The 14379-nt window shown below is 43.9% G+C and overlaps 1 protein-coding gene across 1 annotated transcript in view; it reads left to right on the top strand.

Annotated features, from left to right (window-relative positions):
- The first annotated feature begins 4301 nt into the window (after nucleotides 1-4301).
- Nucleotides 4302-14379, top strand: part of Jam3 (junctional adhesion molecule 3) — a 56724-nt gene continuing 46646 nt past the window's right edge. Inside the window, exon 1 of the mRNA XM_036194332.1 lies at nucleotides 4302-4434. Within this exon, the coding sequence (XP_036050225.1) occupies nucleotides 4359-4434 (76 nt within the window). The 5' untranslated portion in view covers nucleotides 4302-4358. The remainder of the gene's footprint in view (nucleotides 4435-14379) is intronic.

Genomic DNA, 14379 nt, shown 5'->3' with positions numbered 1-14379 from the left:
AAGTCAGTTTTGCTCAATCAGAAGCATGATAGTGAGGAAGGGAAGAAGTCTGAGCAGTAAATATGTATTGAGCTCTCAAGTGTTTAATCTCAGGCAATCGGTTCACTGGGATGAGAAGTGGTGTCCCTGTTTTATAGGTAAGGAATCTAAGCCTCAGATAAACATAAATAATCAGCCTTGTCCTGCTCAGAAGCAAATCACACAGGCAACCACTCTTTTTGCCTCTTGATTTGTCCTTTTTTTGTGTGTTTATATTGCATAACAATATTGTACAACTTTTAAGTCCAGCATATGCACATTTAATTTTTTGTTTGTTTGTTTGGTTGGTTGGTTGGTTTTTCGAGACAGAGTTTCTCTAGGTAACAGTCTTGGCTGTCCTAGAACTCACTTTGTAGGCCAGGCTGGTCTTGAACTAGCAGAAATTCGCCTTCCTCTGCATCCTGAATAAGTGTTGGGATTAAAAGCATGCACCACCACCACTTGGCCAAATTTAATTTCTTTAGTTCATTTGAGAAATGCAACTCTTAGGCCCCACCCCTCACCACAGGTATGGGAGAACTGGGTCTGTCCCTCATCTGAGGGGAGCAGTCCCAGTGGCCTGGACCAAACAGCTCAACTACCACCCAGACCCACATCCTGGGCCTTGGGTTGGTCCACCCTAACATCTATCCCATTTTGTTGGATTACATGAAGGAATTGGTTCTGCAGAAGGAACTCAAGGATCTCCATGACTCGGGACAACAGCAGGATATCTGAGAGGAGTTTTGGTGATGGTGGTGTGCCAGAAACTAGAGGTGAGTGGGATTGTGGTGCGTGATGTGAAATTCCCAAAGAATCAATAAAAAATTAGGTTAAAAAAAAAAAAGAAAAAAGAAAAGAGGGCTGGAGAGATGGCTCAGAGGTTAAGAACATTGGCTGTTCTTCCAGAGGTCCTTAGTTCAATTCCTAGCAACCATATGGTGGCTCACAACCATCTGTAATAAGATCTGGCTACCTCTTCTGGCTTACAGGGATACATGCAAACAGAACACTGTATATGTAATAAATAAATGAACCTTTTAAAAGGAAAAAAAGAAAAGAAAAGAAAGAAAAATGCACCTCTCACTCAGTGGTGGTGGTGGCACGCACTTTAATCCCAGGACCCTGGAGGCAGAGGCTGTCAGATCTCTGAGTTCCAGACCAGCTGGTCTACAGAGCGAGTTCTAGGACAACCAAGGCTGCACAGAGAAACCCTGTTTCAAAAAGAGACAAAAATAAATGCATCTCTTCCTAGTATGCCACACACTAGAATAAATACACTCTGATAGATTATGCTGTGGTAAAGGCACAGACTCCCAGCTCTATTTACCAAATGCTTCTAGAACATTGCTTCTGACCTCATCGAGTTCATTCCTTGCTGACTGGAGTACAGTTTCTCTAGAAAGAACAGACCACATCACAGACAAATGTGTTACCCTTCCTTGCAGCATCTCTAGCTGCACTTCCATTCCAAGACCACACTTTAGCCACCATTAATGATGCACAAACTCCACTGTGGAGGGCAGTCAACACTTTATACAGTGAAAGCACCTGCCACCCCGTCTCCCAGGAACCACTGCCCTTTATGGAATATTCATGAAGCCTTTCTTTGTCATCTCTGCCTGAATTTCAAGTAACTCTAACACAGAAGGGTATTTAACAGGAAGAACCATGCCGTAATGCAAACACAGGAATTCGGCAGGAGAAAGGAGGCATTGGCTTCTGAATAGCGGTACTCTGCCCACAATCAGACACCATCTCACATTCCCCAAGCAATGAGAATGGTTCCTTCAGTTAGGTAACTATGACTGAGCATGTGACCAGAGGAAAAATGAGAGCAGGAAAAAACCAGCTAGGCTTAAGGAAAATCACCCGAAACTCTACTTTGTTCTGTGTTTAATGAGGGAGAGAGGCCACCATTGCAAAATATTCTTTACACACATTTACTGATGACTTAGATGCATGGTGATATGGAATGGACAGAAGAAAAAGACAAGTTGAATCATAATAGGTTATCTTAAAATTTTATCTTTACTTTTGAGGTTAGTTTTTTTTTTTCATGAAATTGTGGGAGAGTAATCAAATTTATGTTTATAGAGGTTTGAACATTTATAAAATGTATACTGAAGATCATATATGGATGAAAGTTGAAACATGCTTGGCAATGACCTTTCTCTTTAAAATTTCTTGAAATATCCTTATGTTACCCATTGAATAATAATATTGGTTGTTGGGAATTTCTGGCACATTTTACTAACAGACTCAGAATTCCATTTTAACTATGCTGTTTCTGGAATGGTAGGTATGTTCTTTTTATATTAAACACAGTGCAAACTTTTCTCAAGAATTTTTCCATTCTATTAAGCAACACTTCAGATTCTCTTGCTCGTTCCAGGCTGGAAAGATGGCTCAGAGGTTAAGAGCACTGGCTGCTCTTCCAGAGGTCCTGAGTTCAATTCTCAGCAACCACATGGTGGCTCACGACCATCTGTAATGAAATCTGGTGCCCTCTTCTGGCATGCAGGGTTATATGCAGAAAGAGTACTGTATACATGTAGTAAATAAACCTTAAATACAAAACAAAGGGCCAGGCAGTGGTGGCACACACCTTTAATCCCAGCACTCAGGAGGCAGAGGCAGGTGGATCTCTGTGAGTTCAAGGCCAGCCTGGTCTACAAAGCGAGATCCAGTAGGATAAACTACTGTGTGTGCCATTATGCTTTAGCTCTACTAGAGAAATGAATTATGATTCTATAGTAACTTATTGTTTTTTATGTACTAAGTATGCTTGGTAATGTTCTGTGCAAATTTCAGCACCTACTTTTATTACATATGGAATCAGGGGCTCTCCGGGTGTGAAAACACTACTGTTTCCAAAATTACTCGGCAACATTTTTTTCTTTTTATTTACTCTTCTCCCATACAATCCATCCTACCACAGCTTCCCCTCCCTCCGCTCCTCTCACTCCTCTGCTTCCCTTCTCCCCCAGATCCACTTTTCCTACTCTTTTCCTCCCAGTGATATCAACTGAACACAGCACAACAATATACAATAAGATTAGGCATAAACCCTCATATCAAGGCTGGAAGATGCAATCCAGTAGGAGGAAAAGGGTCCCAAGAGCTGGCAAAAGAGCCAGGGACAGCTCTATTCCCATAAAAACACCAACCTAAATAAACACAGTTTGTATGCAGAGGACCTAGTGCAGACCCATACAGGCTCCCTGATTGTCACTCCAGTCTCTGTGAGCCCTAAGAGCCCTGCTTAATTGATTCTGTAGGCCATAATCTCCTGGTGTCCTTGAGCATTTGGCTCCTACAATCCTTCCTCCCCCTCTTCTGTGGGTTTCACAGAGTTCTACATTATGTTTGATTATGGGTCTCTGCATCTGCTCCCATCAGCTGCTGGAGGAGACCTCTCTGATTCTCTGATGACTGTTGGGCTAGGCACAAATCTATGAGTATAGCAGAATATTGTTAGGAATCATTTCATTGATTTTTTTTTTCAGTTGTGTTTAGTTATATCCTAGGTCTCTGAGCCATCATCATACTTCTGGTTCCTGGTCATCCAGGCAGTGAGGGGTATGGGCTTCTTCCCATGGCTTAGGCCTCAAGTTAGAACAGTCATTAGTTGGCTACTTCCACAAGCTCTGAGCCACCATCCCCCTGCACATTTTGCAGTCAGGACAGGTGTGAGTTGAAGGTTTTGTGGCTGGGTTGGTGTCCCATTTCCACCACTGGGAGCCTTTCCTGGTTCTGCAATGTCTTTATTTTTAAAATAACACTCATTAACTTAAAAAATATAATGATTTATTTCACGTGTGTGCCTGCATGTGTGTATGTGCACCACATAAATGTTTAGTACACTTAGAAGTCAGAAGACCATGTCAGATCTCCTAGAACTGGAGTTACAGATGGTTGTGAGCCACCATGTGGGTGCTGGGAATGGAGCCCAGGTCCTCTCCAGGAGCAAGAAGTGCTCTTAACTGCGGAGCCATTTCTCCATCCCCATCATTTCCTAAATTTTAATGGAGTAATCCTTCTTAGATCTCTAGCAATAACCTACAGTTTTATAAACCCATCCCATCTCCCTCCCAGACACGCTTTCTAGCCCTCCTCCCACTCAGTCCACCGACCAAGATACCACCTGCAAACCTTGAGCATCATTGCATCCGTAGCAACCAGACTAGAGCTTCTTCGGTCACCATGGTGCCGGCCCGGCTGGGCCGTGTGGTCGCTATGGTAACCGGAGGCGGGTCGCAGGGTCCAGGCAGTCTCGGGCGCATGCGCACAAGGCCGGTTCTCCGCGGCAAGCCGGAGCCCCTCACATTCCCCTCGACATGGCGCTGAGCCGGCGTCTGCGACTTCGGCTCTGCGCGCGGCTGCCCGACTTCTTTCTGCTGTTGCTCTTCAGGGGTGAGTGGACGCTTCTAGGCCACTGGAGAGTGGGGTGTGTGGCGATGGGAACGGAGCGGCCCGGGCCGCCGTGGAATAGCGGTCTCGGGGCGGGCGCGGTTCCCCGGGCTGTCGGGCTGTCGGGTCGGGTCTCGGGCTGACCCGCGTGGATGCGGCTGGTCCTGGACAGGGACACGGCCGTCTAGATTCTAGAAGGACTGTGGCAGCCGCTTCCCGGGCTCGAAAACTTACTGGAGAAAACACCCCATCAGCAGCGTGGTGCCCTAAGTCGTGGACGAAGAGCGGTTGGGGAAGCTCCAGCCAGGGGCCTGTCCTCCCGGGAGCTGCTGGGGTCAACAAAGAAGCTGAACGAGGGGACAAGGCCGGCCATCCTTGCGCGGAGATGGAACTGCACAGGGATGAGCACCGTTGTCGCAGCGTGGTGGAGGAGACCCTTACCACCACCACCCACTTCAATAGCATCCGGGCCATTTTGGTCCCGACACACTGCTAAACTTGAAAGTTTTGCGCTTTTTCATTCCACTGGAATTCCTGGGAGATAATAGTTCCCTGGTCAGTTGAGCAGAAGCGCTGGAAGTTTACTTTCTATAAATACCACACGGCACTTTGAAGCCATTATCTCAGGTCTTAAAACAGTTCTGTGAAGTAGATTTGTGAACCCAATTTCAGAGGCTATTTAATAGCCTTTTTAAAAGTTTTTTAAAAATTTTATTATTATTATTATTATTATTATTATTATTATTATTATTTTAAGACTGCCTGCCAATCAAGTAGTGCCAGACTTAAGGTTGCATAAATCACCACTCCTTGCTCATAGGGAACCCAACTCGGACCACCCTTCAACCCTTGGATCATTTGTTTCTTGGGTTTGTTGCCGTCCGTGGCGTTTTCCAAAAAATACAAATTAATACACCAAGGCACTGGCATCGTTGGGAGAGGGGGGTGGACAGACTTAGGAAGACAAAGCGTTTTTGTGTTTGATGCTTATTCTTGTGGGGTACTCAGAGTGGGGATGGTAGTAAAAAGAGGGGGGTCTGGTGCAGAAGTGCCAGAAACAGGCCTCCGTGATAAGGATGAGCCTATACTGGGTGACCGTATTCTTTGCCTGAAAGTTATTTCAAAACCAAATGCACTTGGGAGATACAGATGACCAGAGGCTAGCCAGGAGACAGGAGTGTCAGGAATGTCCAGCTCCCACTGTGTTGGTCACACTGACACTGTTCTATTCACAGACCAGAACAACTCCCTATTGTTGAAGAGATTTGTTCACATGAAAGTCTGCAGATTTTATTGGAGATACATTTGCAGTTGACTTCAGGGATGAATTTCTATTTGACTTGTTGGTAAAAGCAAAAAATGCTGAGGGCTTCATATATTCTTAGTCTCCGGTTTTGCCCTTCAGGGGTGTGCTGATTTGACGGGTTTCTTGCTATTAAGGGATGAGATCCGCTTGCCTTACATAAGAAGTACAATATACATTTGTAATCTAGGACCCATGGCCAAGATGAAGTTGCTAGGGTGCCCATAGTCCACTTGGAAAGCTGTAGCCTTCTTTTTAATATGAGGAGTTTTCCATTCTATGGCTTTTAGCTTACATATACCTTAAAGCTGTACTCCTGGGCCTGGAGGGATGGCTCAGTGATTTCAAAGGTGTGTTGTGGCAGAGGACCCAAGTTCTGTCCATCGCAACCAGGTTGGGTGGCTCAAACAGTGTGAGATTCTCTGACACACTCTTCTGAACTCTGCAGGCACCTGCCCTTATACGTGCACACATCTCCGTCACATATGAGTAAAAAGAAAATACATCTCTAAAAACATGTCATCTTCATAGGTGGAAACTACTTTTTTGTTGGTTTTGTTTTTTAACTTTTAGGGTTATGCTTTTCAGATGCTATCAGTAGGCACTATTTCCACTTAAAAAATGCTAGCTCCTGTCAGCTGTAGCTCATGCTTGTAATCGAAGTACTCTGGAGGCTGAGGCAGGAGGATCACTGTGAGTTGTAAGCCATCTTGGGCTACACACTAAGTTCCAAGTCGCCCTGCAACAACAACAACAACAAATTACCAGTTCCAAGCTGGATGTGGTCACACATTCTTGTAATCACCGTACTTAAGGGGCAGAGGCAGGAGGATCATTGCCAGTTCAAGTCCAGCCTTGGCTACAGGGCAAATTCAAGGCATGCCAGGGCTGCACAGTTTCTAACACTGTAATAAACATTTCATGTAATTACCCTTTGCTGGGCTCTCTTATGACAACTTAATGTGAATTAATTCATTTGATTTTGATAACTTAAGAGCACGTTATTGTTTTTCCTGCTTTGTGTATGAAGAAACACAAGCATGCAGAGGTAAGGTGCTTGAGGTGGTACCTCAAGCATCTTAAACTTGGAAATCTCTAGTCTGTGGTAACCCAGACTTTGGTTACTTGTTTATTCTACTTGACAGTGGAAATCTTATTATGGATAAGTTTTGTGAGATTATCAAATGTTCAAAGCCGTGCTGTTTATATATAAAATATTCCTTTGTGGAATTTATGACTGGTGTGATTCAACTTTACAAATGTTGTACCTCATCTCCTTTTTGAGTGATTATTTAGCAATTCAGTAACTTTCCAGAACTTTGTTGTTACTTTTTTGTTTTTCAAGCTGGGTTTCTCTGTCCTCGAACTCACTCTGTAGACCAGGCTGGCCTTAAACTCACAGAGATTAATCTGTCTCTGCCTCTGAGTGCTGGAATTAAAGGTGTGCACCACCACCCCTGGCTAACTTTCCAGAACTTTTTATGTGACAGAGAGAAGCCTTCATTTAGAACTAGAATTAACATTTTGTAGTCTTGAAGACAGTTTGTGAGGGGAAATGTAGAAATTTCTGACCAAGTATTCTAATTCTTCTATTTATTTGGACTCCTGGAGCATGTTTGAAAATGGCCTACGTTGATTGATTGATTGGGATTGAACTCAGGACCTTGAATAGCCCTTTGCTGCAGCGGTAGCCCCAGCCCCTTTATGACATTTTGTCTTTTTTCCAACTCCCCCCTTACGACGTTTTAATTCCTTTTGATTACCTGATTGTTAGACACATTGTCAGGGTTGTATGTGTGCTTTAAGAGAAACAAAGGACACCTGGTCCCCAAACATGAATTACTTGGGTCAGCTGCTCATCTCCAGATGATTTGTTTATGGCCATGCTACAGGCTGAAGGCTGGATGGGTAGCTGCTAGAAATCTCAGCCATTAAATAACTGCAGTGTTAAACTCGGATTCCCAGTGGATCGTCTGTCTCATCGGCTCTGTGGAAGGTGAGGGGTAGCTTTAAGTTAGTTTTCTGAAAGGAAGCAGATGCTCGAGTTTGCTTCCTGAGATGGCTATGTATTGTAATAGAAGACGCTATGAATATAGCACACCCAACTAGCAGCTGTTAGAGATGTGATATTAACAAATTCCTTCTTCATAAATCCTTTGAATTCTTTCAGAGCACAAGTGGGATGGAAAAAAGAAAATATGTGTGAGTGAAGTTAGAATGTCCTCGGCTGAGGACCTCCTAGTGACTGCAGATTCTCTTTTAAGGTGTGTTTCCAATCACGTCTGGGAGTGTGATGACATCGGGGTTGAGTGCAAATTTTAAATCTTTGCATGTGCCCTCCGAATTCTAGCACTGTATGCAAATATCTTCACTGGTGTATGAAGAGATCCGGAAACTAAGTTGGATAAGCACATTCTTTTACACTCAGATTGGCAAGGACACTATCCACTGTATGGGAGTGAAAGCATTAATTCACTGCCCCTTTACTGCTTGCTATGGTGCACAGAAATCGCCCCGAGAAGCAGCCCTGTTTCTAATGCCCTGGGAAGCAGTGGTTTTTTTTTGGGGGGGGGGTGTTTGGGGTTTCTTGCCTCTCAATAGTACATATTATGTGCTCTGTATTGAATTTCCCAGCAGTCACCCTGTGCAGCAGGACTGCAGAGCTCTGCTGCTTTTCAAGCCATAGGGAGGATTCAGGCTGTGTAAACGTCTTCCCTCATATCTTTTTCTTCCCTCACATCTTTTTCTTATAGACGTTGATTTTTCAAATAAATGTTTTATTTTACGTTGTCTTAGTTACTTTCCAATTGCTGTGACAAAACACCATGACCAAGACAACTTATAAAAAGAAGCATTTAGGCCGGGCGGGGGTGGTGCACGCCTGTAATCTCAGCACTCGGGAGGCAGAGCCAGGCGGATCTCTGTGAGTTTGAGGCCAGCCTGGGCTACCAAGGGAGTTCCAGGAAAGGCGCAAAGCTACACAGAGAAACCCTGTCTCAAAAACCAAAAAAAAAAAAAAAAAAAAAAGCATTTAATTTGGGCCACACAGTTCTGGAGGGTGAGAGTTGGTGACCATCATGGTGGGGAGCATGGCAGCAGGTGGGCATGGCGCTGGAACAGTGACTTAGAACTTAATTTTAATCCAGAAGGAGGAGGGATGGACAAAGAGAGAGAAGAGAAGAGAAAGTAGAGAACTAATTAGGGATGACATGGGTTTTGGAAACCTCAAAGTCCACCCCAGTGACACCCTTCCTCCAACCAGGCCACACTTCCTGATCCTTCCCAAGCAGTTCAACCAACAGGGACCAAGCATTCAGACATATGAGCTCTGGGGGCTGTTCTCATGCAAGCCATCACATGTATGTATGTATGTATGTATGTATGTATGTATGTATGTATGTATGTATGTATGTATGTTTTGCCTGCATGTCTGTCTGTGCACCATGTGAGTGCAGTGCCCAAGGAGGCCAGAAGAGGGCATCAGATTCCCCGAGACCAGAATAACAGATGTATGTGAGCTGGTAGGTTGGTACTGGGAATTGAACCCAGGCCTTTTGGAAGAAAATGAGCATTCCTAATTAATGAGCCACCTCTCTCCAGTCCCTGTAACTTTATTTTATTTGTATGAATGTGTGTCTGTTTGTCTGTATGTGCATGGCATGTATGCAGATGCCCAGAGAGGCCAGAAGAGGGTGTCAGATCCCCTAGAATTGGAATTAACTGGTGGTTGTGAGTCACTGTGTGAGTGCTGGGAATATGTGGTTGTGAATCACTCTGTGGGTACTGGGACTAGAACCCGGGTCCTCTGCAAGAGCAGCACGTGTTCTTAACCGCTGAGTTCTCTTTTTAGCCTCTTTCTGTCTTTCTTTTGTAGAGTATCCTAGTACTTAGTTGGTTCACCTTGTTCCTATAATTACTGTTAAAATCAAATTCTACCAGTCACATTGTTTGTTGTATCTGGTAACTTCAGCTCACAGTAATCTTTTCTGTCTCTGAATAAGCATATCTCTTAGTCTGTACTTCATTTCATTCCAACAAACGTTTTACAATGTCTGTGTTGTGTTAGGTACTATTGTCCTCGGTAGGGGCACACAATGAATAAGAAGCCCAGCCCTGGAAGAGCCAGCATGTCTGGATGACCATTCACACTAGGCTTTGGGTATTGGCTGTGAGTATCATGCAGATTATCAATGATGTTTTTAAAAAAATGATGTTAAAAAAGAAACTGGCCCAGAACAGAGATGGCTGTAGTAAGTCTCGCCTGTCTGTCTTTGTCCCTTGAAAGCCAGTTAGCGTTTTTAACCACTCTGTATGTCTAGGCATTTTTAGTGTATCTTATTTTAGTTCAGTGGCTGCAGGAACTTCAGGAAAGCCTCAGTTTTTACTCTGGTAGTTGTCATGGGAGGAAATGGTATTTTCTGTCATCTCCTCTGTAAAGCTGCAAAGTTAAGAAAAACGTAGAGAAATTTTTGGGATGCTCTTTAAAGGACACGGGCTCCAACAACTACAATTCATGATTACAGTTGTGTAAGACGCCAGGGAAAATGTACCGAACGTCGATGGGTTGTGTTTCTGAGGAGCCGAGCTCAGGGCTGCTTGTTCACTGCTCTGTGCTTTTCCCTGATTCTTCTGCTTTCCTTTGAAGTCTTCTTTAATGAGGCTTTTTTTTTTATGTATAATTAGAAAAAGTTGTGTTTGTTTTGATTTCTCACAGCTACAGTTCTGGAATTTTAGATTTGACATTAATAAAGGGAAAACGGAATTTGTTTAAACACATGTAATCTGTGCCTTTTTCTGGTTTCTTCACCACAGCCAACTTGGATGAAGGAGGAATGTCCCTGAAGTTCAGTTGTTGGCATAGGTATTCTCTGTGACATATCTGAGAGATGAATTGCCGTAGGTCTGGGTAGGGGAACAGCTGTGGCTACAGCAAATGGTTGAGGGGGACTGAAAGCTGCTCAGAGTACCTGCCCTGCCCCCAATTCATTAGGAACAAACAAAAGAGCCGGGGCTTGCTCAGCTTGCTGCTGCTCTCTGAGCACCGTTCTGTGCCAGCCGCTGAGCTCCGGAGGATGCTTCTCTTGGATGATGGGAATGATGAGGGCAGGTTGACTTCATGGGAAGCAGAGAGTTGTCCAAGCTATGCCCTGTTATTTCTGTCTGCCCACTGTGGACGTCCCTGGTTTTAGAATGAGGTGCAGCTGTCTTGAAGCAAATCCTCAGACAGCTGCTTCTCTTCTTTGGCCAAGGTTTTCACTAAAGCATTTCTACTGGGGTATTATTATTATTATTATTATTATTATTATTATTATTTCCTTTTGAACCAGAGCTATGTAGTTCAAGCTTGCCTGGAAGTAAGTGTGTGTGTGTGTGTGTGTGTGTGTGTGTGTGTGTGTGTGTACATGCTCCCATAATGCCAGAGGTTGATGTCAAGTGACTTGCTTAATGGCTTTCTACCTTATTTTTTGGGACACAGTCTCTCACTGAACCTGGAACTTGTCAGATTCTGCTAGGCAGGGTGAACAGCAAGCCCCAGGGGCTTCCCGTCACTACTGCTCCAGCACTGGGGCTGCAGCTCATGCTGCCCTGCCTGGGCTTTTGTGTGGGTTCTGGGAAATCCACTCAGGTCCTCATGACTTTACTGACTGATTCTTCACTCAGCCTTTTTTATTCTGGGGTTATAGGAATGTGGCCTCACACTTGGCTTTCTTAGGGATAATTTTGACTTACATAAGTGAAGATTTAGGTGACTGGAGATGTTCAAAGAGAAAAAAGTAGAGGAAGTAGTGTATGCAGGGATGTGCTTGGGAGTGTATATAGTGTCTGCTGAGACTGTGGGTTATTATGATAAATAACAACAGCTGTTGGATGCTATGTGCCAGGCATTATAAGGGTTGTACAGGATCATATCTCACAGTGAGTTCAGACTACTGTGACATAATATCATAAAGAGAGTGACTTAAACCATAGACATTTGTGTCTCACTGTTGTGGGGTCCCAGATGTCTGAGATCAAGGTTGCTGGCAGGTCCAGTTCATAGTGAGGCCTTCTTCCCGGCTTGTGGATGACATGATAGAGGAGTGACAGCTTTGATACCTCTTCTTATAGTGGCCTCTGTCCTGTGATGGGGTCCTACTCTCATGACCTCATCTAAACCTAGTCCTTTTTTTTTTTTTTTTTTTTTTTTGAGGCAGGGTTTCTCTGTGCAACAGCTCTGGCTGTCCTGGAACTTGCTTTGTAGATCAGGCTGGCCTCAAACTCACAGAGATCCAACTGCCTCTGCCTCCCAAGTGCTGGAAAAGAGCACCCACAACAGTGATTCTCAACCTGTGGGTTGCGACCCCTTTGCATTGGAATGACCCTTTCACAGGGGTTGCCTAAGACCATTGGAAAACTCAGAGATTTACAATATGGTTCATAACAGTAGCAACATTACAGTTATAAAGTAGCAATGAAAATAATTTTATGGTTGAGGGTCAGCACAACATGAGGAACTGTATTAAAGGGTCGCAGCATTAGGAAGATTGAGAACCACTGACCTAGAGAGTATTATTAATAGTTTTAGTAACATTCTGTAGTATGGGTCCTAAAGTAGGTTCTGTTTATATTCTAAACCCTCCTTCTTAGCTGTGGGGAGTCTGTTCCAAGACACCAGTGGATTCCTAAAACTGGGTAGAACAGAACCCTATATGTCCTGTGATGTTTCTGGTACACAATATGTGAACTTGATGCCTTTTCCCTCCCAATTAAGCACTTACTGTGTACTGTGACTGCAGTTGGACAGTGAAATACAATGAATTTCTTTTTCCTTCACAATTTCATAGTTAGAAGAGTCATTCTTACCATATCTTAGCAACTTCCAATGACTTCTTTTTCTTTGCTTATCAAATCAAGAATTTTCAACTTTTCACTCAAGAGTAGCGCTGTCTAGTTTCTTTGTGCATGTCTGAATTGCCAGGGTTGGCATTTTGGGCCATTAAGTAACATAAGGGTTCCGTGGATACCGAGTGATGATGTGATAGTTGAGCCAGTAGCCAGATGCTCCGGAAGTGAACAGTGAGCAGTCGTATGTATGTGTAGGATGGAGCCGGATGGCTTCCGATTTCATCTCATTGCTCTAAGTGAAGTTGGAACTGCTACTTTTGGGGTTTTCTGACCCCAGACAACTAAAGCCACTGCCAAGGGCTTCTGTGTTTGAAACTGTTCCTGTTTTAATGTTGTCCTTGGAATACTTATTTACATTATTTTAGGTAGTCAGTCATTTTGTCTTGGGGTGGGGTGGAGGGAGAGAGAGGGAGAGTGTATGTGTATTCTCTATGCCCTCTGGTTAAGCAGTCTAAAGTTGTATCTCTTGTCTCCTCTATTTTGCTTGCCTGCCTTCCTTCCTTCCTTCCTTCCTTCCTTCCTTCCTTCCTTCCTTCCTTCCTTCCTTCCTCCCTCCCTCCCTCCTTCCTGATCTATCTATCTATCTATCTATCTATCTATCTATCTATCTATTATGTATACAGCATGTTTGACTGCAGGACAGAAGAGGGCACCAGATCTCATTACAGATGGTTGTGAGCTGCCGTGTGGTTGCTGGCAATCGAACTCAGGACCTCTGGATGAGCTGCCAGTGCTCTTAACCTCTGAGCCATCTCTCTATCCCTTGCTTAGCTTTTTTTCCTCTAGCTACATTAAAGGTCACCCCCCTTTCCTTTCTTTTGGGGGGCATTTTGAAATGTTACTGCAATGTGTCACTAGGGGGAGTTCCTTTTTAGTATTCTACTTACATTTTATACTTTGTGTATATGAATTTTTTTCCTATGGATTCTTAAGTATTTGTTTGAGTAGTCATATTTTATTTTCTTATTCCTTCCTTTTGGGGCTTTGATGAAATGTATTTAGTTACTGTCCTCCACGACCGTTCATTTTTCTCTGCTATTTTATATTCTTGCCTCTATGAACCAATCCGCGTTCTGCACCTGGCTACTTCTGCTTCCAGCCTTACCTCGTCTCTCACTGACCCATACCTGGAGGCCTCCCCCTACTGATTATTTTGTTCACTTCTAAAATTTTGTTTTCTCTTGGGACTTTTTGCTTAAGTTTTCAAGTTTTGTAAAGGCTGGACACAGTGGTATGTGTCTATAATCAGTCCTGTAACTCAGGACACTCACACAGGGACTTGAGTATGAGCCCAGTTTGGGCTATAGATTGAGATCCGGTCTCAGTCAACAAACAAACAAATTCTAGCACTTCTGCCTAACAATCTTACTTTCCGTATGTGACATTCCAAGTATCTAAAGTCTTAGGCACATAAATCTACTATTTCTGGTTTCTTGTGACTTTTACATTTTGTGGCTTGTCTCTTATGCTTAAGAGAAGCACAGTTAATCTCTGACAACTAGGCCTAACTCAAGGTGCTTTGTTTGAGAGCAGAGTTCCATCCAATGGCAGCTGCCACCCTCTAGGGTGACTGTTGTCCTTTGCAGGGTCCCTGGAATAGTTTAAAATGTCAGGTTCTGCTTCCCCTTTGTTTCCTTCGGCTTAAGGACACAGTGAACCCTAAAATGAGCATGTGCTCCCTGTGGCCCCCCATCCTGCTTTCTAGTTTCCCCCAAGCTGTTTTCCTTTTCCCTTTTGCTATCCCCCATTGCCTGTGGGTC

The sequence above is a fragment of the Onychomys torridus genome, chromosome 7 (assembly GCF_903995425.1).
Source record: "Onychomys torridus chromosome 7, mOncTor1.1, whole genome shotgun sequence".
In the NCBI taxonomy this organism is placed as follows: Eukaryota; Metazoa; Chordata; class Mammalia; order Rodentia; family Cricetidae; genus Onychomys; species Onychomys torridus.
Note: the sequence above shows the minus strand (reverse complement) of the source record. Positions and strands in the feature narration are given on the sequence as shown.